General features: G+C 40.0%; 1 protein-coding gene across 1 annotated transcript in view; it reads left to right on the forward strand.

Moving 5' to 3' along the window:
- The window catches only part of CNTNAP2 (contactin associated protein 2), a 1,963,583-nt gene that overhangs the window by 1,125,467 nt on the left and 810,747 nt on the right, over window positions 1-27,369 (forward strand). Inside the window, exon 10 of the mRNA XM_049643059.1 lies at window positions 10,261-10,432. Within this exon, the coding sequence (XP_049499016.1) occupies window positions 10,261-10,432 (172 nt within the window). The remainder of the gene's footprint in view (window positions 1-10,260; window positions 10,433-27,369) is intronic.

The following is a 27,369-nucleotide window of genomic DNA, read 5'->3' on the forward strand; positions in this document are numbered from 1 at the left end:
GTGTGTGTGTGTGTGTGTGTGTGTGTGTGTGTGTGTGTGAGTGTGTGAGTGATCTTTATCCATTCATCTATCGGTGGACACTTGGTTTGCCACCATATCTTGGCTATTGTAAATAATGTTGCAGTAAACATAGAGGTGCGTGTTTCGTATTGAATTAGTGTTTTCTTTTCTTTTCTTAGACACACAGTAGTAGGATTCCTAGATCAAAGGGTGGTTCTATTTTTAATTTTTTGAAGAACCTCCATACTGATTTCCACAGTGGCTGCACCAGTTTGCATTCCCACCAACAGTGCACAGGGATTCCTTTTTCTCCACATCTTCACCAACACTTGTTGTCTCTTATCTTTTTAATTTTAGCCATTATGCCAAGTGTAAGGTGATATCTCATCATGGTTTTGACTTGCATTTCCCTGATGATTAGTGATGTTTAGCATCTTTTCACATGTCTGTTCGCCATTTGTACGTGTTCTTTGGGAAAATGTATGTTCAGATCCTCTGCTCATTTTTTGGGTAGGACCACTTTTGTGCAGAGACTACCAAGAAAACAGACCTAGCCCAGGACAAACTGATAGACTCCTACATTTATATACCAAGTAGAAGACAAGAAATCAGTAAAGGAGGTTAAAGTAAGATTGCTAGAAAAGTATAAAGAAAACCCTGGATAGTATAACACTGTGTGAGCTGAGAAAGGAAATATTCAAGAAGAGAGAGTGGCCTCTTGGACTCTTCAGATGTTTGCATTATATTTACTCCTATGGATAGGTAGTGATGTTAAATAATTAAAGCAAGTATATTCGTGTTTCTGAGCTTATCTTCCTGATGAGATTTTAATATTCTTGAAGACAAAAATAATGTAGTTTTGAGTCTTTAATAAATACAAGAATGACTGAAATAATTTAAACCATTTGGAATAAAAGAAACGATGATGATGACACTTCCTAGATCTCTGGTATATACCAGAGACCACAGTTTTCTAGGCACTTAATTCATGTGTATGTCCCAATTAATAATTCACAACAGCCTCCTATACTGGAGTATCATAATTTTCTCTATACATAAAGAGACAAGGAGCAGGGCATTTAATTAATTTACCTAAGGTCAAAAAGAGATAGAGACAAAATCCTTAGCCGTGTATGTTATACTCATTCATTATATATGAAAAAAAAACAGAAAAGTAAACATACATGTAATAAATAGATAACTTACTAAATTTAAAAAGCCTACATATTATATTAAATAATTTACATAGTTAAAATCAGCTCAAAAATTATCTCCAAAGAAATCAGCCTTCACTAGTATACTGCTACTTTAAAATAAGCTTCTAGAATCACTACAGTCTCTCCTCTTGCCCACTTCTTAGGTGCTCCTCCAACACTCCAGTTTGCCATCCACACCCACCTCTATAGCTCTCCCATGTTTCCCACTAATCTAAACGGTAAACCCATGTCAAAGCCTCAGTCTTCACATAATTTGGTCGTGTGATCACTCACACTCACCAGTGATGGTGATGACCATTCCTTCACCTCGTTGATCTCATTTCTTGGTTTCTCTTTTACTTCTTTCCAGATTTTCTTCACTGGTTTATTTTTCTGATACCACCCATGGTACATAGATGATTTCTAGAGTCCAACCTTGGGTTTCTTTGCTTTGCTTAGCATACTATCCAATTTCTTCACTCAATTTCTGCTACTTCTGGAACATAATTACTCCCAGAGCTTTTTCAAACTCTGATCTCTCCCCTGATATCCAGACATTAGTGTTAACCTGTAGATTGAACATTTTACCTTAGATATCCCCTGGCTACTTCAGTCTTGGAAAGGTAAGTTTTGAGCTGGTCAAAACCCACCCACGACACTCTCCAGTCCCCTTTCATCCTGCTCCTTAAAGGCCGGATGCTCTTTCTGTGTCCCCTCTGTTGGGAGAGTCAAAAGCATTCATCAAGTTGCTCAGCCATAAATCTAAGAGTCATTCTAGCTGTGGCTCTCTGTGCATGGTCCTTGTTTCCAGTGCATCAGCCAGTTCTGCCATATCTTCCTGGAAAGTATCTTTCATCTATTTCCTCTATGTTAGCTTTATTGACATATTCTGGATAAGAGTTTGGAGCTTCTTCAGTGTCTCTATTATAAGACAGTCCCTACTTCTGGTCTCCCCTCTGCCAGCCTATTCTCATTTCTATCAGAGAGAGAATAACGTGACACAAAATGATCGCATCGTTTTCTTGCTCATAGTCCTTCATTGTCTGTTTGCTTCTCCAACAGACAATCATAGACCCTCAGCAGGAGTCTGAGTCTCCTGGCATTTACATTCCAGTAATAGTAGAAATGACTGTAACTGCTTATACAATATCTCAGATGGCAATAAGGGTTATGAAGAAAAATGGGTCAGGTAAAGAGGGCAGAGCACTAAGAGCGGGGAGTGTTATCCCACCCACGGCCAGCAAAGACCTCTTGGATGAGACCACTGCAGCACAGCCCCAAAGGACATGAAGACGCAAGGTTAAACATCCCCTCATTCCAGAACAAAAAGCCAAACCTCCAAACCTCCATTCAATTACCATTCACCTGACAAATGCAGAGAGGTCCACAGGTCTGGAGTCTGATATAGATGATGTTGTAAAGGTTATCTTCAGTCTATTAAGCAGTAATTTTTGTTTCCACACTGACAACAGACACCTTGTATCTTGAACATCTCCTAAGATTAGTGGGCTGGTGAACGTTATGGCATATCAGTTTCTCAACAAATATGATTTTTTAATAAATTCATAGAGAAGGCAATATTACTGAGATCACAAAACTGAAAGAGATCAGATGGGCTTCATGCTGGAGGTAGATTGGAAGTGAGTGGTGGGGAAGCTATGATAGTTGGGGCTCAGGTGGTAAAGAATAGATTTAGAGGATTATTTAAAAGGGGGGACTGACACAATGTGATTGGCATGAAAGAGAAGAAACACATACACACACACACACACACACACACTTATGGAAGTAAATAAATAAACCAAACCAGACAAATATCTTCCTTCCTTCCATCCTTCCATCCTTCTTTCCTTCCTTCTTTTGATACTCAAAATATTTTTAATGCCCAAATTATTTATTTAGTACTCAAATTGTATAGGTTTGAGCAGTAGAAACCTACTTCAGGCTGGCTCCTGTGTCATTCTTTGATATGGGGATATCATTTTTTTTAACATAGTTGACATACAGTGCTGGGTTAGTTTCAGGTATACAACTTAGTGATTTTACAAGTATGTACCTTACCCTGTGCTCACTACAAGTGTAACCACCATTCGTCCCATACAATGCTATTTCAATACCGTTAGCTATATTCCCCCTGTGGTCTCTTTCACCCCTATGATTCATTTCATAATGAAGCCTCTCTCCCCCACTCCCCTTTACCCATTTTTCCCAGTCCTTCACACCCCTCCCCTTTGGAAACCACCAGTTTGTTTTCTGTATTTGTGGATTTGTTTCTGCTTTTCTGTTTGTTTGTTCGTTCATTTGTTTTGTTTTTTAGATTCCATATATAAGTGAAATCATATCATTTTTGTCTTTCTGTGTCAGACTTATTTCACTTAGAATAATGTCCTCCGGGTTCATCCGTGTTGTCATAAATGGCAAGATCTCATTTTCTTGTTTGTTTGTTTCAAGTTTTTATTTAAATTTCATGTCAGTAACATACAGGGTGCATTAGTTTCAGGTGTAGAATTTACCGATTTGACAACTCTATACATTATTCGGTGCTCATCATGATGAGTGTACTCCTTAATCCCCATCACTTATATAACCCATCCCCCTGTCTACCTCCCTTCCAGCAACCCTCAGTTTGTTTTCTACAGTTAAGAGTCTGTTTCTTGGTTTGCTTCTCTCTTTTGTTTTCCCCCAATGTTCATTTTTTGTTGTTGTTTCTTAAACTCCACATATGAGTGAAATCATATGATATTTGTCTTTCTCTGATCAACTTACTGATCTCTTTCATGCCAATACTCTGTAGATCAGTCTATGTCATTGCAAATGGCAAGATTTCATTCATTTTCTGGCTGAGTGATATTCCATTATATATATAAAAATATATGTATATATAAGTATATATTCACACACACACACACACATATATATATATATATATATACACATACATATATACATACGCCACTTCTTCTGTATTCATTCATCGATTGATAGACACTTAGGTTGCTTCCGTATCTATTGTAAGTAATACTTCAATGAACATAGGGGTGCATATATCTTTGAATTAATGTTTTGTTCTCTTTGAGTAAATACCCAGTAATGGAATTACTAGGTCATATGGTATTTCGATTTTTTAATTTTTTGAGGAACCTCCATACTGTCTTCCATAGGGGCTACACCAATTTACACTCCCTACCAACAGTGCATGAAGGTTCCTTTTTCTCTACACTCTTACCAACACTTGTTATTTATTGTCTTTCTGAATTTAGCCATTCTGAGCACTTCTTTAATTTCTGGTGCGGTAAAGTGTTATAGGATCCCATTGTGCTTTCCCTGACCCAGCTCTGGAATCAGCCATTTCTCCAAGAAGTTGTGCTTTTATTCAGTAGAGCATCTAAGATCCGAACGAGTCGGGTACTCACTGCTTCTGGAGGTAACCCTTCTCCCGGACCGTCTTCAGGGGATGGTAGGAACCATCTGTATATTGAGCACATACACAAATCCAGCTAGATTTATTTCTGTAACTAGCTGTATCATACTGAAAAGCACAAGGGCACTCCAAGAGAGTCCATTCCAGTCCAAACCCACAAGATCCATTCAAGATTTTACACTTTTCATCTGCACCCTCCTTTCCTGACAGTGAGAACCTGGCTCCCACTCTCCTTGATACATTTATTTGCTCGGATAACCTGTCCTGTAGTCAGTCTCTCGGCCATGCTGGGTGGATAGGGTGTCTGGCTGTCTCTGGGCACAGGCATCAGCCACCACTGAGCTCACTCTCTGCCCACTCGAGCACCCTGCCGGTCTGGACTCCAGCCCTCACCTGGAATGATTCAGCCCTCCGTGAATGATTCAGGAACATTGGGTGAACAGGAGAGACAAGTAGATGTTTTGCACAGTCATCCTAGATGATAGTGGAAGGAAGATCGAAGTGTCTTTTTTAGCATCCTTGCCACTTGCCACCAGCCTCTCCCTGACTTCCCAAACTTCCCACCTTTCGAACAAGTATAAGTAGAGGAGTCTCATATATTTGCAGCTTTAGATCATGTCCAGTTTCAACCCTGTTGCCCGTCGTTTGCTTTTTCTGTCCCATCGAGTTAACATCGTAACTTACAACAGTTCAGATGGCCATGTTAATGTCAAAACTAATATCAGTATGTGTTTTCACTGATGTGTTAATGAATTAAAATTTTAAAACCGTAAAAAAATAAAGAAAAATTTAAAACCTTGCAAATACAGGTTTGTCAGCAGGAATAATAAAATACTGTGAGCGGACTTCAGATCAGGTGTGAAGATTCACATGTGAGGTCTTGAAACGCAAATCTCCAGTGTGCCAGTCGGGTTACATAGTGGTAAAGACCCTCAAAAGAGGACAAGTTTCCCATTTCACTGGCAGAGATATAATTGGCCCTGCGGGGTAACAATTACTGTGGGTGTCACCCTGCCAGACCATGGAGCCCAGCAATGACCCATGTGCAAACACTGCATTTTTTTATTCCAAATTCATAGATATTTAAAGTTCTGAGCCAAAATAAACAGAAGTTAATTTCTTCATTCTGTATAATCTTTCTGTTAATTTGGCAGATGTCAATTAAGTTTAACTCTCTATCCATTTTATATCTATTCATTTCTGACCCCCCCAAATCCCAGCTGCAAATGTATATCTCCACACAGCCCTGCTCTTAATCTACTGAGTAGGTTAATTCCTGAGCTTCAGAGTGGCTAATACACTGAAAGTATCGCAGGTACTAAGACACTAGTGTTTTTACCGAAATTATGTTTGTACAGAAGGGCAACAAATACAGAAAATAAACAATAACGTTCTCGACCGCTGCATAAAAACTAGCTCAAAATGTAGTGGCTCAACACATTAAGAGCTTATTCTCTCTTCTTTGTTTGTGGGCCAATAATTCAGGAGCAAGTTGGCTGGGAAGTTCCAGCCTCAAGTTCTTTGGTTCCTGCAGCCTCAGTCGTCTGAAGGCTTGACTAGGATTGTAAGGTCTGCTTCAAGATGGCTTGCTCACGTGACCGGCAAGTTGATGCTGGCTGTTAGGCCTTATTTCCTCTCCACATGGGGGCCTCTCCGCCCGACTGCTTGAGGTTCCTCAGGGCATAGGGTCTGGCTTCCCCAGAGCAAGTGATCCAAGAGACCGAGGTAAAGGCTCTTAGTGCGTTTTCTTACTAAGCCTTGCAAGTTACACACACACTGTCACTTTTGCAACGTTCTATTTGTTACCGGATTCAGTGTGTGTGGGGGGGGGGGGACTACATAGGCTATGAATAGCAGGAGGTGATTTACGGCTAACTTGGAGGTCAGTTACCATGGTTTTCCCTCTGGGACACAGAGGTTCGTGTCTCTTCCACATGAAAAAGCACACTTACTTCCTCCAAAGGCCCTTTAAAGTTCGCTTCTGTTTAGAGGATCTGCTCCGAATCCAGTAACTTGTCATCTAAGTCATGTTCCTACCAAAATGAACCTCTTAGTGAAGTCTAAGAACAGAGGGAGTTATTTAAGTACAGCTTCTCATCTGAAGACCTGGCAACAGGTTTTGTGCCATCCACACACTCAGCATACGAAAGTCAAGTAGGCATAGAGTAACCGCTTCAGACCCTTTGACTCCAGAGGGAGAAATAAGCTGTACGCAGAAGCACGTGGTCCGTGGTGGTTCTAAAGTCCAATCAGGTACATGTTGGTAATTCCTGGATTAGGACACAGTTCTGATATTTCCTGGAAGTGATTTTTCATGGCTCAGACATAGCTTCATTCTGTACTCTCTCTGTGCCTTTTAATCCAAGCTGGTGGTGGTACCACAGGTGCAGTTCTCTCATCAACCGTTCCGATGAGCGTTGTTCTGGTTTACTCCGGTGGGTAAATGCCACATCCACAATTGGATAGAGAGAAGCTTTTTGTTTGTTGGTTTTACGTTACACTTCTGCTAACATGTTAAGGGAAAAATGCCCTTAACCTCATTAAAACCCTTACTTTTTAACTCAGAGGATCTGTAAGACATGCCAGTCAGCTGCCTAGACATTCTGTAGTCTCACTGAGTGGCCCTTTGAGGCACTACCTAATTCATTTTGGAGGTCTGACCGTGAATTTCACAGTCACACCTCATTGTCATCTTTATCTTAGTTTTTATTAGCAGTTGATCTTTTTTTCTTTAAAGTTTATTTAATTTATTTTGAGAGAGAGAGAGAGAGAGTGCACGCAAGAGCAGGAGACAGGCAGAGATAGAGGCAGAGAGAGAGTCCCAAGCAGGCTGCATGCTGTCTGCACAGAGCCTGGCTCGGGGCTTGAACTCAAAAACTGATCCCGTGACCTGAGCCGAAATCAAGAGTTGGAGACTTACCCGAATGAGCCACCCAGATGCCCCTGGTAGTTTGCCTGGAAGAGACTAGAAATGAGAAAACACTTTATTTTCAAGTCGATCAAGTCCTGCTTTCTTCATATTTAATGTGCTTTTTTTAAGTTTTATTTTTTTTTGCCTCTTCTTCTTCCCCTTTTATTGTAAGTAGAAGATGTTCAGTTTTCTCTGCCTGAAGTGTCCTTAGCTAGGTTACACAATTCACTACGTATAAATTTTCCTTTCCAGATTATCATGATTTATCAGACCTTCCACTGCAACAGAGCCAGCATGCAGTTTTCCGTCATCACCAGTCGCATTTATTCCTTGCTTTCTTTGACGCCATTACTGACGACCTCCTCGAGAGCCGCGAGGCTTGTGCTCTTAGCCCTCTCCAGGCCTGTCCAGCTCCCTTGTACCTTTTGATCCCTCAGTTACCCACATCTTTAGGTTTTTGTTACAATTCCCTCCCAGGACCAGATCTATTATTAGGTATTCATTATTGCATAAACAAATCACCCCCAAATTTAATAGCTTAACACCATGCTTTAGTATTTGCCATGGGCCTCTCCACAAGACTCCTCCCGGTGTGATCAGTTAGCAGTCTCAGAGACCAAGCCGGATGCTAGCATCAGAAGTCACACACGGACACCTCTTCCTAGCTCTCCACTGACCACGGAGTCAGCACTAATTCAGTGTAGAAGGAGACTATGAATGGGTACGGACACCAGAGGCAAGGATCAATGGACTTCCTCTTGGAAACGTTAAAGGTGATGTAAGGAAAGGAAAAAAAACCCTAAATTTTCAATGGATATATAGTAACTTGTCCTATAATATCCTCTCCTAGAACGTATCCCATGTGAAAAAGTGCAAGGCCTTCACAATTTCAAACTCCAGAATTTGGGCCAAACGGAACATTGTTGTGAGTGACTGATGAAGTCTTGTTTTGTGAACTTAATTATGTCCAGTTCATAGCACTGTGTGTGTTACACAGCTGCCTTGCTTCAGAGAAGCTCTTGTTCTCACAAACAGATCTGCTCATTTTGAAACATTGCAAAGCTAGCGTGGATATTTCGAGACTCCCAAGTACTCAAAAACCAGAACCAAATGATCGTCTTGTTAAGAGTAGTCAATAAAGTTACAGCTGGATGTTTCCTCTCTGCTAAATTTAGACATTACACTCCATTCAATTTTCTCTTGATTAAACAGATTGAAAATCATATGTATGCATACAACTAGTCTAAATGGACCACTTGCTTAAGATCAGCAGTTTTCTGAGGAGACTAACTCAAAGCCAAAGGAAAAAAATGTGACTTAGGGAAAAAATATATATGCTGTATGTTTGACTTCGCAGTGCAGCCTTCTAGGTGTTGTTTTTTAAGCCAAGAAATTTGTTTACGTGGAATCCTGTTTTTACCTACTACTGTGTTGATGGAAGACTATGTACAGCCGCGTGATTAACTCTTAAAGGGAATTCAAATGATAATGATTAGCCTTTAAATAGCATAACTCATTAATAATGGAAGAAAGAAGGTTTCTCTGGTCCTGAACTGCTATTACTAGTCAAACGGGACATTTAAAAACAAATCACTTCATTGTCAATTTTCGGGAAAATTTCTATTGGAGTCTCACTTTTGTCCACTTAGTGACACGTCGTGATTGCAACCCATTCTGTACGAATTGTTTTCTTTCTATAGATATAATATTAGATTGAAATGAATATGATAGAAACTTCAGAATTTCAAGCAGACAAATTAGTACAGTTTGAATTTGCTCTGGCAGGTACATTTGGTGTGAGGAACGGCATGAAAAGTAGATGATTTTTGAGACTTTCTGGAGATACTTAATGGGATAGAGAAATATTTTTTCCTGTGTCCTACAAATTTAAAATGCATCATAAGAATTATGCATGTGCTATTGAAAAGGCATTTAGGTAACTGGTGTTGATTTTTTAAAGTTATTTTGTAAGAAAAATTTTAATATCTGATTTTAGACTTGGTATATGTATGTTCTATTCCTTAATAGAAACAGTAGTATTTACTTTTCTGCTGTTTTGCTGTTGATTCTCTTTTTAGTTTCGTTTCTTATCATTTATGGTCCCTATACTCTATTAGGTATATAAGATAGCTATTCAGAGCAAAGTGGCTGAATCTTGTGCCTAATTTTATTTCTTTCTAATGTTTCCTTGGATTACAAATTGAGAAATCATTTGTAATGCAAGTGTCTCTTTGGGTTGAGTTAGGCATTAATCCATAAAAGAAATCCACCATAATAAATAATAGTTTAACTTCTTGAGCTCTGAATCACAGGCCTCTAGGGAATTAAGAAAAAAGAAGTAAATACTAACGGCATAAAAGGAAGGCCGTGGGATAGTTGTGAAAAGCCTAAAGTTATAACGTTTTCATCTCTGAAGAGAGTCAGGTGAGGAAGTATAGCGGTGAGCCTTCGAGAGCGGAGGGACAGAAAGATGTGACCAAGAGAGAAAGAAGACGTCACAGAGACAATATGAGGGACGGTAGCCCCCGAGAGAAACATTCACCCAGGTTCGGCCCTTCCTTCTTCCCTTGAAATAATATCTCTTTCTCCAAAGAGCCCATTCTTCTGCATTGACTATGACATCAGCAAGGATCAACCAGACAGGATGGCCGTGGCAGGGAAAACACCCGGAGGAAATTGCGTGAAGCGTGTAGTACACAGAATGTAACTTTCTCACTTCTTCCCTCCCGCAGGTTTTCTGAACCACATGAGTAACTCCAGTCACTCCGTCCTTCAGCCTTCGTTCCAAGGATGCATGCAGCTTGTCCAAGTGGATGACCAGTTGGTGAATTTATACGAAGTGGCCCAGAGGAGGCCGGGGAGTTTTGCGAATGTCAGCATCGACATGTGCGCCATCATAGACAGGTACGCTCTTTCTGTCCTACCCCAAACTTGCCTACACTTTCTAAATTCACGTTTTTGTCGTTGGCGAGAGAAACACACGTGCACATACACCCTGTAAGAGGTGAGGCGAGAGGAGCCACCCGTCATGCCGATGGCGTATTTGTGATTTTAGCGGTGACATTTATATCGGGACGTGGATAAATATATAAATATATGGCAGAACAGTCTGTTATCACACAGACCTCCCTCAGCAGATGCGATTATTATGCAGGTAGTTTTGCAAACAACAGCTGAGTTATAAAGGGGCTCAGTTTATTTTTACTTTTGCTTCCTACTCCCACAAGCAGAAATGTCCCCTTCTCTCCTTGTCTTGGTCACGACTCATCCTCAGCATATTGTCCCCTCTCAAGCCCTTTCCTGAGGGAAAGAAGCTTTAAAAAATGTTGGCAGGCAGTATGGGAATTTACTGAAGCAGAATATTTAATGTAATTGAGCCTCCTTATAAAATATACTGAAATATTGCAAAATCTAATCTGTATTCGTTTTTGCAAATCTGGGGAGGAGCTTTTTTGTAAAAACTTAGTTGACTTCTCACAGAGTAGAAAGATACAGCTCTTACATGAAATATTATGACATCATTGCATACATTAACTTTAATGTACTTCTAAAAAGTGCCTTTAATTCCAGCATAAAAAATATTCCTTTGAGATGTTTTGTCCGTAAAGAAATTATATCTGACTTTGTATTGAGTTTAACCTGGTGAATTTAGGTGATTTTCTACACTACTTTCAAAGTTTTTATGATAGGGCTATCCTATTCTGAAAAATAATTTTATTAATTTTGTGTTTTGGAAGATGGAAGTTTTAGAAGTCTCCGTCTGTCTCCAACAAAGTGTAGACCATCAGTCTCTAATTTTATTTTCATTTAAGAGGAGATCCTTGGGGAAGTCATTCAAAGACACATAATGAATCTTAAAAATATGTAAAATCATCTGTAGTGAAGTAAGTTTGCTTCTATATAATCTCAATAAAATAATATCTGCGTGAATGGTAAATTACAGTTTAAATGATGGATCTAGAATGTAACATTTTAAAGCCTTAACATCTTTATAATAAGACTTGATGACATAGCACAGTTCTTATTTCTATTACATATTTGCAAATAGTCATCCTGATAGCCTAAACAATTTATATTTAAACACAACAGTGAACAATTTTAATGGAAATATATTCCCAATTTTTGAACCATCAGCGATGTAATAGCTATTATTTCTGCCTAAAGCAAGTGGTAGCAACAATCAGAAAAACTGAAAGATGACTGTTTTAAGACCAGACTTTGTGGTGTTTGATATTTATCCATAAATTTTTATTAATTGTTTTCCATACAGGAAGATTTTCCTTCTTAGCAATAGGTAGACAGAATATTGAGTTATTTTAGTACCTTGTCCATTTTCCATGTCAGTAGCTTTAATGTTACAATAATCTCTGTCAATAATACCCAAGTTAGTCCACTCAGCTTTTGTAAACAGCCTAGATTTTATGGTTATGTTGCCATTTCGCTTCAAATAGCGTGTGTCCCGGGCACTATATTTAAGTTGTTTGCTACTAAAGAAGTATGGGTGATATGTTGAGGCTTTAATGTCTTATTTCCATGGAGAGAGAAAGTGCTAAATTGGCTCCAAAAGAATGAATGAGATTTTTGTAAATGAAGGGAATGGAAAATGGCACCTCTGATGGAGGTAAATACACAAGAAAAGGTGAAGAATTGGGACTTCAAATTTCAGTTTTTGTCAGATACAGGAATATACAGATGGGTTTTTTTTGCCAAAATGGGTCAGTCTCATTGTCCATATTGCCAAGTGTCCTGTAGCTGATGGAGTAAGGAATAGGTCTCTCTCAACCTCCAGTAGGATAAGCCAAGAGAAAAGGGGAAGTTGTCACCTCTGACATGTGACGCAATTCCAAAGCCCAGTAGGGCATCCATTTTCTGCTTGCTCTGTTTTTTGAAGGCAGTGATTGTTTTTTTTTTTTTTCCTAATTGAGTTGTAACTGACATGTAACTTTCAGATATAGAACACGGCGAATTGATATTTATATGTATCGCAAAGCAATCACCAGAGCAACAGCTTATGTACGTGAATTACCAATATGTGAAAGAGCAGATTTCTTTACTCACCTAAAATGTTTCAGTTCAAAATATTAATCTGTGAGGTGTTATATTTTTGTATATATGATACAGAACTGTATTCACCTTATTCCAACCATTGAGGAGCTCATTGATGAGTTAACCCTCCATCTGTGTCTTTCCATATGAGAGTACCAGTGGTTTTAGCCTGTCCTCGTAGAGGACCCACCAGATACACTGTAGTGATATATTCCCTGCCCATCTCTGGTTTGGTATTTTCCCCCTTACTAACTAAAATTTTGCAACAGCCCCATCTCTGCCATTTTATTTTCAAACTCTAAATTTCCCCTAAGTAAGCCTACACTGGCTCTTTCAAATTTCAGCTTGATTGATTTGAGAGCTATTTTGGCCGGCAGCGTGGGGGTGGGGGGAGGATAAATGAGAACATAGGGAAAAAAAAATAGAAAAGCTACCACAGGCACATTTTTTATGACATGTTTGGAGATAATAGGAGCAGCTGCAATGATTCGATGAGTAAAACTTAGGGAACTAGTTTGGGGAAGATGATTGTACAGGGGTTTTGCTGTGTGTCATGCTGGGATACCCTATGATTTGAACTTCTTTTTCTTTCTTTGCGTGTGGATTTACATGAAGCTTGTTTTATTTACTTGTTTGTTTTCGGAGCACAGCAATGAATCAAGAAAAGAGCAAGCGTGCCAAGCCACAGAATCATTCATTCAGTAGTATTTTCTGAGTATATCCATGGTGCCAGGCACTCACTGTTCTAGGCACTAAGGATGGCTCATTGAACAAAATAGAGATCCTTGGACTTGGAAAGCTCACATTATGAGGAAAGGGGAAGAAGAACAAATGTAATAAGTAAATATTGCAGTAAGTTTGAAGAAATAAGTGCTATTAAAAAAAAAAGTAGGCCAACTGGAGGACCATCATTCCAAGAGGACCATCATTCCAAGAGAGTGAGGTGTCGGGTTACAATTTAAATAGATTGGTCAGAGTCAGCCTCATTGAAAAGATAATAATAAGTTCAAGACCTGAAAGAGGTAATAGAATTTGCCGATTCTTTTGGCAAAGAGAATAGTCAATGCAGAGAGAAGAGTCCATGCAGCGAGGCCGCCTGGCATGATCTAGGATCAGCCAGGGCCAGGGGGGCAAGTTTGGAAGGAATAGGAGTAGAGCTGCGGGAGAGGAGGCCAGAGCAATTCTAGAGGTCAAGTCCTGCAGAATCACAGGATTTTTTTTTTCTTAACAATTTGGCTTTGATTTTGAGGGAATTCAGGAACCATCGCAGGTTTCTGAGTAGAGCAATGGCAGGATCCAGCTTACAGTTTAAAAGAATAACTCTCACTGTGGGAAGAGGAAAGGTAGAAGCAGGGAGCTTCTTGTAATCCAGGTGAGAGATGCCAGTGGCCTAAGATCAGGGTGCTGGCATGAGAGGTCGTGAGAGGTGGTCAGTTCTGAAAATATTTAAGAGTGGAGTCCATCATGTGTCTTGATGGACTAAGTAGAAGAGTTAGAGGATTAACCCAAACTATTTAGTAAAAGCAACTGGAAGGAAGGAGTTGCCATATCCCAGTGGGAAGACTAGTGGTCGAGAAGGTTGGTCAAGGGTTAAGAAAAAATATCAGGAGCTAGTGTTGGGCATGAGTTGAAGGGTCTATTGGACACAAGTGGAGCTGTCAAAAAGGCAGCTGGAGATACAGATGTAGATATAGATATAGATATAGATACAGATATAGATATAGATATAGATTTATATATATGAAACAAGCATGTACCTTCAGATTACACAATGAAATGTTGTGTCTGAAAAGATCTCCATGTTTGCCTGTTGAGGGCCTCCGGTGTCTTGAGCTGTATTTCATAGACCGTATAGACCTGGAAGGCGAGAAGACAAATAGTGGGCAGGAAGCCTCTTCCAAGATCAGAAGCTTGTAGCTTTACCCTTTGAAGGGTATTCTATGGCTAGAATATTCTCTGAAAATGATAAAATACCTAGCACATAGCTTCTTTGTTTTTCCCTGCATAATTGTCTGCTCCTACTGCCCTGGTATTGTTGGATCCTTGTGACAAACGTCTTCAGGTGCCGACTCAACTCCTATTCCCAACCCGTGTCTAACCTCTTTGTAGGTGTGACTATCTGAGAGCCAAAAGCCTGCAAAACACGCCTGTAACTGTCTAGAGTTGGCTTTATTCACTTCCTCCCACAGGATAGCACGAAGGTGGGGTTGGGCCGGGAGCAGTTAGGGAAGGGAATCGGGAATGAGTCCTGGCAGCTATTGGTCAGAATTTATCAACTAAGAGAGTTACCGTCACAGACCGTGGACCTTGTGAATTCATGTGGAGCTACCGCTTGACTCCCTTGTCTCTGCCTTTTCCCTGGGACGTCTGGGATGAAGAAGGTGGGGTTAAAATATTTTGAGCTTAAGTGGGTGGTATTCGTGGCTGGTCTGGCAAAATACACCTGTAAGAGAAGAAGTTCCTGTTTATTTAAGCTGCTGTGAGTCAAGTTTTGTTTTTCTTGGAGCCAAAAGTATCCATCCATCCCCCACCCTCCACCTCTAAAAGCAACCAGTGTAGTCTTTTTACCAGAACACAGAGGAACCAACTCCCAAGTATGGAAATGGCTTTGAAAGAAAAGATGGTAACATTTATTTTACGGTATATTAAGTTGCCTGCCAGTGATGTCCCCAAGAGACTGAACTTGGGGGACTAAATGGCCGTTTAGGGGCCAAAGCAAATACATATTCTTAGAATCGGCAGCTGGTAGGAAAAAAATAGTAAAAGCAGTTCATTAGAATTCAACTCTCATTTACCTTGGCTGTAAATATAAGAAGAAGCAAACTCAGTAAACATCCCAATAGCGCAGAGAGTGGAAAGGGAAGAGTAAATGTCCCAACTTGACCACAGCCCTCAAAATTACCCCTTGAGAAACTGAATAGACTGGATCCTATTTTTGAGTTAGTAATTACGTCTTCATTACATTTGTGGATGGAAGTGCATAATCACTTTTATTTTTATTTTTTAGTTCAATGCTTTCAAGAACATCTACCCGCTTTGATTTATTATTCCTTGAAAGAAAAGAATGCGTATATATTTTTTATAAGAGCATTTAAATGGGGGGTGGATAGGTACAGTGTCTGTCTCTAAACCAAGCTGACTCTGTTGGAAAGGTGCACAACGAATAAGTAGATTAATATTACGAGTCAGAGGAGATGACAAGTTTCTATAAAAGCAGGTTTAAAATCTACAGGCCTAACTTAGATGATGAATACATGTAACATTCTTTATTTTCTTTTTTTTTCACCTTCTTTATTTTCTAAAATGGATCTTCATTTACTCAGAAGCTCCCATTTCCACACAGTAGAAGAAAAAATCAACATTTGAACATGTACATTTGGAAATCCTAATAACTTTATATGTATATTACATATTATATGTATATATAATATTTAGTCAATGTGGGATCCAAACTTAGAGTCAAACTCCTTTTTTTTTAGGCTCTCGTCCCATTTCAAGTGGCCTTGACCCCTCCAGCGTGACTCTTGGTTCAGAGCCAAACAACTTAGGCAACAGCGGGTCTGTTCCACGTGCTCTACTCACATTCCTTTTGGCCTCCCTTAAGGTCTCCAGCCTGCTGAGTGTTCTAGACTCAGCCTCTGTCCCAACCGCCCACCGCTCTGGCATCTGTTTCTGCTGACCGTGGGATATGCCTTAGCTACTGCTGGGATCCTGTGACGTGGCAACCCTTCCCAGTTTGTCTGGGACTGTTGCGTTTAGCATAGAGAACCAGGTGCCGGGAGTACTCTGTTCTGGGTGCAGCAGGGTGATTGGTCCCTCGAGACGCGTGCATCCTCTGCCCTCCTCCAAATTCCCTTTCTCTTGTCTGCCAGCCCCCTAGGCATTTTTAATAGACCTCATAGGGACATGCTGTGATGTCTGGATCTCTTGCCAACTGCATGTAAGCCAAAATGAATCATGGCCTATGTGAAGGGGTGGGGTGTTCGGTGGGGACAGCTGTCATGGGCCCCCCGTTTTCTCAGCTTGCCATACCTCCGTATCTGCAGCACCCCCCTCAGGCTGACATGAGTCTCTGTGAATCACATTGCCAAAGGCAGCACTCAGGGCACAAGCCACCACTCACAAAGGACATCTAAAGTGAACACGCCCTCCTGCACTAATGCTGAGGTGGCAGGGGGCATCGCTGCTCAGAACTTAAACTGTTTTAACATTCGGGGCACCTGTTTTTGCGCTCCGACACCCGGCTCTTTCGAACCAAAAGCCACTTGGCCTTAGCCTATCTTGGCAAAATTGAATCCACAGGACTGCTAACTTTTTGTTCCAGTCCAGAGTCCTGAAGCGAACGCTCCCAGCCCCCACTCCCTGTGACAATGTCACTGATGCTCTGCGTGGACAGCACAACACAAGAAGAATTTCATAGAAAATACACAAAAGCCAAACTTTGAATCGAAATACCCCAGAATGATTTCTATCACAGGAAAGAGGAGGCCTGTCTCACAAACACGGCTGTTTTTGTAGGGACGACATTTATTCCAGATTTTCTTTCTCTTTCCCCTGGGTCTTGCTAACTGCAAACTGCCAGCCTGAGTCTAACACCTTTTCCTACATTTGCAGGCTGACCGTCCCCCGTCTTTCTTGACGAATGTTCGTGTCATGAGTTAGGCTGATGTCAGGCTGTGCCTGCACTTCTCTTACATTAGGAAACGTTTTGTCTTTTATTACTCAAACTGCAGGCTTCTGGGCATATCTCGCTTTTGCATCAGGGTGATTATGCCAAAGGAGTAAAGGAGGCAGAAAGCGCCCCAGGTAAACCACACTGTTTAAACTTTGTGCCCGGCTCCATTTTGACCACGTGGTGACTGATCTCATCAAACCCCAAAGGAACGAGGAGCCGATTATCTGGAACTCATTCTGGGAGACCTGGAACCAATGAACAGTTTTTTAGGCAGGACGCTGGAGTTTCTTTTGGGGGGGGAAATATCCTTCAAAAATACCTTTAGGACAAGAATTATTCAGGGTCCTAAAACCATACCACCAGATCAAAATAAGCAAAAAACAAGACTCGTTACATAATCCAGCTTTATTTTCTTATGTGACTGTTCACATTGTGATTCTTTATTCTAGATGTGTCTGTCTCATCACCCTATTCCCCATCTTGGATTCCACTGATTTTATATTCCTGTTTATACTGAAGCATTTAAGCCGTAGTCTTCTCTCCGGCACAAAAACATAAGCTCAGTGACCTGAAAGTATCACACACCCAGGTGAACCCATGTTCAAGTCCGTTGCCTCTCTGAAGTGGTTTCAAAGTGATTTTGTTTCTTCAGCACAAATAGAGTACTAGAGTGACAAAACTTATTAAAAAAAAAAAAAAAGTACAGTAGTGAAACGCCAGAGGAGATAACTCTCCTAGGAGAAAAAGGAGAAGAAAATAGTTGAATTAACCATTTTAAGATTCAACAGCAGCTTTATTCTTCTTTGATGTATTGCATGTATTAGGACAAAAGAAACTATATTTGCTTTTGGCATGGCATATAGCTGTGCTTTGACATTTAAATCCCAAGGAAAGCCTAGCGCATAAAAGTAATGTCAGAAACCAGTTACGTGTTTGAAGATAAGCAAAAAGGAGAAAGAGAAATGATTTTAACATGTAGCTAAATCAACCACAGAGAAAGACTTAAATGAGTCATTAACTTGTATATTTTGCTTTTGATATTAGGTTACCTGAAAAATAAAAATGAAAGCAAACAATTTAAAAACACAGATTTAAAATATCTGTCCGGAAATAGTTTCTTCTTAAGTTAACACTTTTGTCAATTACGTAGACATATGGCGAAATTTTGCTGGAACCCCGAGAAGTCATTCAACTGCCCTCCCCTTAAGCTGACTTTACAGAGGAATAGACACTGTCCATTCTCTTTGTAAATGTGGAGAATGATCCCTGTCACCTGGTGGAGGAAGAGTCTTTGAAGTAGCAGGTGCGGCTTCCACCTTCCATGTGTTGTGCTTAACCACACGTTGTGAGCGAGAGGCACTGGTTCGTGCCCAAATATGTTAATGCAAGTCATACTTGATATTGTAATATCATGGTCTAATTAAGTACCAAACACATCCTCAGAGGAGTGGAGACAAAAAGAAACAATTTCTGTTAAAAGCAAACCAAAAGGTTTTAGAAAGATAAGTGGCTAAAAGCAAAACCCTCAGGGTAGGCATGGACAAGCTGACTGTAAAAATTCACAAAGGTTCATTGGTTACTTCCGTTTTCCCTGCATTTTAAGAAATCCGAACTAGAAGTGGAGGGTGATGATGCTTTATGGAACTGGTTCTGCAGAAAAGATGGTGGATTGGAATTGTAGAATTCCACTCAGTGGGCCCAGAGCAATTCCCTCTGACCAGTGACTCACGGAATTTACATGACATAGGGTTTTAAGTTAAATTAAAATGGTTAAGGTGTGTATCCTTTTAATGATTTGTTTCTTTACTTCATTAAATGATTTCTTTCTTTACTTCTGCTATTCCCTAATCTGAAAAAAAATAATGAAATTAGAATCCACTTTTTTTCTTTTGCTTTCTTCATTCCAAATATTGCAGAGGGTAGGGAGAAAGAGAATGGAGAAGGTGGGGAAGGAGAATAGGATGAAAGGGAAGGGAGGAAGGAAGGAAAAATAGGAGGTCATAAAATGGTTTCTGGTATGTTGGTATGGGACATTTCTACTTTAATTAAAACAGAAATCAGAGGTAAAAAATTAAAGGGTGTTGTCTATTTTTTATAGGCGTTTAAAAATGGCATTTTCTTTGAAAATTTCCCTTTGCTATTGAAGTGATCCGTAACCTGAGAAGAAAGAGAAAGGAGTCGTAGATTTTCCTATGCCATAAAAAAAAAAACAAAAAACCCCCACAGTTTTCCTAAGGCTTGGGACTTGTTATTACTTTTATTTTATTTGTTAATTGAACAGAAGTACTTCCTCTCTCTGTGGTTGCATGTACATTACCTGAAACTAGTTTCAAATGGGCAAAAAGCTTAGCTTTTTAGACAACATTGTCTAAAATTCTATTAGGCACCCCTTGCCACATTAGAGATAAATACTTCATCATCTGTGTCTATGAATTCATTGAGGAACTTATTAGAGTCCGAATCTCATTTTGTTTACCAAATTCCACTTACATCAAAAAGAATGTTGCATGAGCAAGGGAGCCATGCAGCTGGAAGGGGTAGGGAATATGTATGTTTTGGAATGTTTTTGAAAAGTGAATCTGTAACACATTTTAACGAACAAAATTCCATATCTGAAAAGGATTCCTTAATTTGTAAGTAGATTGATTTAAACAGACTTACCTACAATTGTGATAAGGATAGATTCTCTAAGTACCAGACAGCAGTTGTTTATAGGATTAATTTTGTTTGCCTTTAAGGAGTACTACCTTCAACCTTTTAGTCCAGTGGTTTCCTGATCTTTGGTTCTTTGGCACAGTCCCCAAAATGTTTCATCAACTTGAGACTTATTTTCACGGACACACGACTCTAAAGACCCTCTCTGGGCAAATGAATGTGACGCTAAAGTGATTTTTTTTCTTGAAAGTTTAAGGCATTCAAAAATTAAGGGCAAAAGAGAAACCTTTAAAATTTTTAAGGGTAACATATCTGAAATGAGATAGACGCACCATATACAAAGAGGCACATGGTTCCTTTATTAATTCAAGAGACATATGTTAATCCCCTAAGAAGCTCAGAGCACTGGTACTGGTCTGCACAACAAGAAAGCCACAAGATGTGAAATAGAATCTCTTCTCACAGGGAATACACAAATGTAGCCGTGGGAATAGGAAACATTCATGAGACGTTTAAAAGCTATGTTAAGAAGCACGTGCTTCTGGATCACCACAGAGAATGTTTTCTACAGGAAATTAGTAGAGACCTACCAGGGCCTGCCGTGGCTGAAGGAGGCTTCTGAGAAGAACATGTTGACGTTGAGAGGAATGGGTAGACTTTTTTTAGAGGAAAGGGAAAGAGCATGCCAGGTGAGAGCAATGAGGCGAATTACAGAGACACAGATGGCCAAGTCATATTTCTGAAACAGTAAAATGACCATTTAGACTAGAGCAGGAAGTTTGTGTGGGGGGGGTCATGGTTAGAAAGATATGCCATTCATTCATTCGTTCATCCATCCATTCATTCCACATTCATTCAGTGATTACCTACCACGTGCCAAGGAGAGTCTTAGTTTCGATGAGTAAAACATAACCTTATGGAACTTAACATTCTTACTGACTAGTAAAAGAGACATTTTACAAACCACAATTATTGAAAAACCTGAGAAATTTTAAAACTGAGATATACACAAGGGATGGCAGTGGTGTGAGATTTCCGATAAGGATGGAGGAGATTGCCCAGAGGAGCAGTTCGCAGGTATACCAGAAGGACCTTCCAGCTGGACGGGAGGCACATGCAAAAGGTCACGGGTGTGAGTGACAGAGAGACTTGTAGGGAACTCAAGGACTTATGGTAGGGTCTTCCAGAGTTTGGCGGCTATTAGTAGGAAGTTAGAAACATAGTGTGAAGATCTGAGGCTAGAAATTTAGGGAGAACCTATTGGAAAAAGGTCTACTAAAAAGATTTTAATTTGTCCTCTGGACAGTTAAGGAATTACTGAAGGATTTGCAGGAAAATACGTTTTGCATTACTGACATTCTGTCCCGATGATCTGAACAGAGGTGTTGAGAGCCTGAACTATTGGTATAATGATAGGAATGGATGGAAGAGGGTAAACCCAAGGTCTTTAGGATTTGGGGTAAGCTCATTAGATATGGAGGTCAGAAAGGTATTGGTGGGAAAGAGAAACTGGTTTCAGAGTGAGAAAAAGCTTTAATGGAAGACTAAGTTATCTTCACAAGTCCCCTGAACAACGTCTTAACTGAATATTTTTTCGTGATGGTAGTATTTCCTTCAATCGGAGGAAGGTTCTGCTGGGATATAGAAAATGGTGAATATTAGTAGTGGCAATTGAGCATTTGAGGGCAATTGACCTCTTTGAGGTCAAAGAGAGAAAGCTAAAATAAGTAAAGCTGGGCTAGAAGTGCAGGTAATGGCATAGTGGAATAAAGAGGAAGACAGAGGAGACCGGAGCTGTCCATCCAATATGTAGCCACTCGTCAAATGGGACTTCTGGGCACTAAAACAGAGATGGCTTCTAATCGAGCTGTGCCATACATGTGAAATACACACTAGATTATGAATACTTAGTGCAAATAAAAGAATATAAAATATCTCAATAATTCTAATTGATTTCATTTTGTGTTAACTGTATTATTGAAGTCAATTTCACCTCTTTCTCTTTAATGCAGTTATCATAAAATTTAAAATTATATATGGCATGCAGCTCTTCTGATATTTATATTGGATAGTGCTCGTCTAGAATCTCTAGACAGTTTCAGCCGGATACTTTTGCAACCGAAAAAGGCTCTCCTGCCTCTATGTTGGTCTTTTCCAAAGGTGACTTAAAAGACTCATGCAACTTCTGATAAGACTCAATACGTTGTCCTTTAGAATTATTTTATTTCAGAGACAATGGGGATTCCCAGAAGGTCTGTGAAACTGGCATCAGTCTGAAATTCTCAGTCCCTTTTAATTAGTTAGAAGTTTCCTTAAGCCCTAAATCTGCTTGCAATGCCATCTCCAGAGAAAATCTTTACAGACTCAGAAGCCAGATGTGTTGGTTTTCTCCTGAATATTAATTCCCTATTCATTAAAAATAAAATAAAAAGTTTCCAATAAAAAAAAGAAGCCTAAATTAAGTAGACAATATTTTAGTCGAGCACAAGCTAGAACTTCTTGGTTCAAAGATTAACTTGGGGGACACCTGGGTGGCTCAGTCAGTTGAGTATCCAACTCATGGTTTCGGCTCAGGTCACGATCTCACAGTTTGTGAGTTCAAGCCCCGTGTTGGGCACTGCCGTTGGCAGCATGGAGTCTGCTTGGGATTCTCTCTCTCTCTCCCTCTCTGTCCGTCCCTCCCCTTCTCACTCTCTCTCAAAGTAAATTAAAAAACTTAAAAAAAAGATTTTTTTCCCGCTAAAGTATCTGTCATTCATTCAAATGTGTATAACTCAATATCTGTGAAGTAAAAGGTTGGGTCTCAATTAGGAATTGCTTTCAGGTTCTAGGAACAAAGGTCCAATTACACTTTATTAGACAAATCTAAAATGTCTTATGTTACATGTCAGAGGTCCAAAACAGACAATCCAAGCTTGTATGGTAACTCTTAGAAGCAATGAGAGATCTAGACTCTAACATTTTGCTCCAGTTTCCTTCACTCATGTTTCCATTCTCCCAGTCACAAAACAGCTGCCAGAACCCCAGGCATTTCATCTGCTTTTCATGAAGAATGTAGAAGGGCCCGCTTCCCCCTTTTAACAAGTCTTACAAGTTCAAGTTCCATGCAGCACTTCCACTTACATCTCTTGGGCCAGATTTAGTCATGACTAAACCCAACAGTGGGTTGCAAGACAGAATGGGAATGCTAGTCTCTTATTCTCGTCTAAATGTCCTCTACAGAGACCAACTCAAATTAGTCCAAGTAAAGACAACTTATCGTCAAACTACACATGAAACAATTAAGGAAGTATGTATAGAAATTCAAGAGAAAGTGTCTGAACAGCGGGATGGCCACATAATTTGCCAAAAAACTGTGCTGCTTTTGAGAATCAAAGAGATATAATGGGCATGAATTGGTCCTACACCGAACAAGCCAAGATTCACAGTCACCATACCTAACATGTGTGGACCTCCCAGAGACTGAAATGAGAGGAAGTTGTTGATTCAAGACAGCTTTAAAAAAGTGTTTTAAATGTTTATTCATGTTTGAAAGAGAGAAGGAGAGCACGAGGAGGAGAGGGACAGAGAGAGGGGGAGACACAGAATCCGAAGCAGGCTCCAGGCTCTGAGCCGTCAGCACAGAGCCTGAGGCAGGGCTCAGACTCACAAACCGAGAGATCATGACCTGAGCCAAAGTCAGACACTTAACCGACTGAGCCACCTAGGAGACCCCAAGACAGTTTTCAAGGCACAAATTCATGGGTGTTCACCCAAACACTCTGCCTTAACATATTTGAGCTATAATGCATTCATTTTCCCCCTTTAATCCGTAAACCAACAGGATTGCTTTGCATGTAGTTTTTGCTTTCTTGTTTTTTTTTTGTACTCTGAAATTTTGTGATGTGTACCCATTGCCTGCTTTCTCAGCAACCAATTTCCTATGGGCAACCCCAGCCCGTCCCTTTTCAACAGGCATTAGTTTCTGTTTGGATTCAGAGAAGCTACTCATTCTTCAGTGACAACTGTGGCCTCTGAGACGGTTTTTGGGGAATGAATATGATCAAGGCCAGCCATCCTAGGAAACCATCTGAGACCATGAGCAGCAGGGAAGCCATAGGCTGAAGACAGAGTAGAGAAGCCCTGAAAAGACAGAAATAAGCTAGAATCTTGGTGATTTTGTTAAGTTACTTGATCAATCCTGTACTCACCTCTATTTGTTTCACTTATTTGAACCAATAGATTTCCTTTTTTTTTGAAGGCAGACTCAGTCATCTTTTCTGCTACTTACAATTGAAACCATCCAAACTAATACACCTTCAATTTTCACAGTGCCCAGTATTGGGTCCTACAACTCCCTTGTCTCAGCTCTCATTGTTAGCCAGCCGGTTGGTTTTGGTTTTGGTTTCTTTTTGTTTGTTTGTTTTTTGTTTTAGTTCTTCCTTCAAATGTTAGAGAAGAAATTTGTTGGTTGAATTTATCTTTTTTCACCAGGCTGTAGTCTTAAGTTGCTAGAAATCTATGGTTTGGCTGCCTCTGAGTCACGTGCCCCACAGGGACTGGTCACTGGGTCTGACTGGAACAGCTACTGTCCCCTCTCAGAAGACCTGTATCAGTTTGCCTTCTGTGGGAGTACCAGCAAGATAGGTGTTGAGGCATTTGTATAAGATACAATTTTATGCTCTGTATTAATTATAGTCCTTGCTTTTTTACTATTTCACCTGAATAACGGATAGGTATCACAGGAATTGTATCGAAATACTTAGAACTACTAAAACTCATCTGTGACATTTTGGAGAACACCTACAAAGAAAAAGTTGAATTGCAGAAAACCTCCCTTTCTTTCCTCATTTTTATTCTTTCCCTTTACAGTGTAATTACTATTATATGGAACCTATATCTGATGATGGTGGGTTGAAATGGATCAAAATTATTGCTCCTTAAAAAGCGACACCAAAATTTGTAAGATATGACGCATACTAATTAAAGTTCAAGGAGCCCTAGGCAAGAAAAAAAGATAAGCCTTTGCTTAAGTTATGCAAAAGTGTATTAAATATTCAAGATTAATTAAAATCGAGGCAAGGATTTTTTTAGGGGTGGCATTTAAAGTTTGCATAAAAGTTAATGCAATTATTATGAAATGTTTGCTGTCAAACTGGTTTGATGAATAAGGGAAGTCAGTTAGTAACATCGTGAAATAAAGAGTTAATTCATGTGGCTCCAGGTAGTTTCTTCCCTTTGCTCTGTAAAAATCACTTATAACTGTGTAATAATTATATGCCAGTGACGCACAGTCACAAAGTGATGGAAAACATAATTCAGTGGCATTTATTTATTTTCTAAAACTAATCGTATTTCTCCAAAACCCCATCCCAATGATCTCCCCAATGAAAGTTTCATTGGTGGGAAATCAGAATTTTGATTTCTGGTGCTTTTCCTTGATAAAAGGAAAAGAAAGCACATCTTTTACTGAACAGAAGGCTTCTGAATGCTTGATTGGAGAATCCTTTATCTGTGTTAATAGCACTGAGAAAATTCTGGTTCTCACTTCTGAAATTGACCTTTATTCTTCAATTCAGAACCTATGAGCTGGGACCATCCTTTTCTTAAATAGACATAGCTAAACAGTGAGCTAGTAAAGTCACATGTTTCCAGAAATATCTCCTTTTGTCCATCTGACACAGTCTGTTATCTGGGGGGCCACCACCAAGCGGGGGCAGTGTTTTCCTAGAGCCCCAATATAAAATTACAAATGAATTTCCCCAGAGTAACAATAGTCTAAATATTGGGAGCAGTAGCTGATAATTAGAATTAAGCTTGGGAAACAAGTCCATCAACAGCATATTTTTACACCCAAAGGACAAATACTTGAATTTCAAACAACTGACTGACAGATGGACTTTTCCAATATCATCGGTTAAGAATGGAGTAAGATTCGGGGCACCTGGGTGTCTCAGTCAGTTAAGCGTCCGACTTTGGCTCAGGTCATGATCTCACAGTTTGTGAGTTCGAGCCTTGTGTCGGGCTCTGTGCTGAGAGCTCAGAGCCTGCCTGGAGCCTGCTTCAGATGGTCTGTTTCCCTCTCTCTGCCCCTTCCCCGCTTGTGTTCTCTCTCTCTCTCAAAAATAAATAAACATTAAAAAAATAATGGAGTAAGATTCATATCAAAGGACAAAAGGTACTTTCTCTAGAAAAGAATGTGGAACAAATTACCAACTTTCTACTTCCTTACTAGTTGGGGTGGTACGTACAGGTAAATAAATAGCTGTAGGCAAGGCCTCCAAGCCTGGGAATAGCAGCTTCTCTCCCACTGGGGAATGGAGCCTAAAGCAGACCCTTCCCCGTCTTCTTTTACGCCCACTTTACACCCACAGTGTCTGACAGAAAATCAGAATTCCGCCAGACCCAGTGCTGAAAGTACTCATTACTAAATGGACTCAGAAATACTGTCGTTCCTAGCATGTTTTCTAAAAATAAAACGTAGTCGGCCTACGAAGAAACATTTCCCTCAACACCAATATTACCAAAAAATTCCAGCAGCTTTCAAACATTGAGTCTGTAACCACCATACGAGGGAAGATGTGAGCGAGTAGACAAATAGTCATTCAAATAAAAAGGTTCAGAGCGAGTGTTTATTTCCCGGGGTGGAGATTCCAGTGCCCTCCTGTCTCCACTCTACCCCCTGCCTGCCTTGCCTTCTTCCAGCCTGCTAGCAGGTTCCCTGTGGCTCACCTTCTCACGGATTGGAAGGCTTTCAGACTCCAATGTGGCACCACGGGGAATGATCCGCTTGCCTCCTCTCGAGGGCCCCCCACACTCCTGGCCGCGTTTCAGCTGTGTGGGCCCTGTCCTATGCCACATGGATGCAGACGGGTGGCCAGGGTTATGCAGAGGTTTTTTTTTTTTAACATTTGGTTGGAATATTAAAAAGAGGGGGAGAAAACAAGCTCTATGTTCTACATCATAGCACACTGTCTGGCAGGATGACTCATTTTTATTTAATGACTTTATTTATAAAATGCCTCCTTCCGATTAAGATTGAAAAGTAGGGCCAAGGGAAAAAGGGAAGGCAGCAGTTAATATATTTCCCGTGCCTGAGCTCGAAATTTGGCTTGAAGTTTCTCAGAAGCTTTATTATATTTGTTGGAAAGACAAGATTAGCCAACATACCCAGCTGGAGCTTCCCTGCTAGATTGTTTACCAGCATTTGTCTGGGTATTGGCTTGGTTTATATTACCACTATTCCCATGGAGAATTTGCAGAGATTCCGTGTAGAATTACTATGTAGAGATTGCAGAGATTCTATTTAGAATTACTACGTAGAATTACTATACAGAATTTGCAGATTCTTTTTAGAATTACTATGTAGAATTTGCAGATTCTGTGTAGAATTACTGCGTAGCATTTGCATAGACTCTATGTAGAATTACTAGGTAGAATCGAAGAGATTCTTTGTAGAATTACTTAGGTAGCATTACTATGTAGG

Source organism: Panthera uncia, chromosome A2 (assembly GCF_023721935.1).
Source record: "Panthera uncia isolate 11264 chromosome A2, Puncia_PCG_1.0, whole genome shotgun sequence".
In the NCBI taxonomy this organism is placed as follows: domain Eukaryota; kingdom Metazoa; phylum Chordata; class Mammalia; order Carnivora; family Felidae; genus Panthera; species Panthera uncia.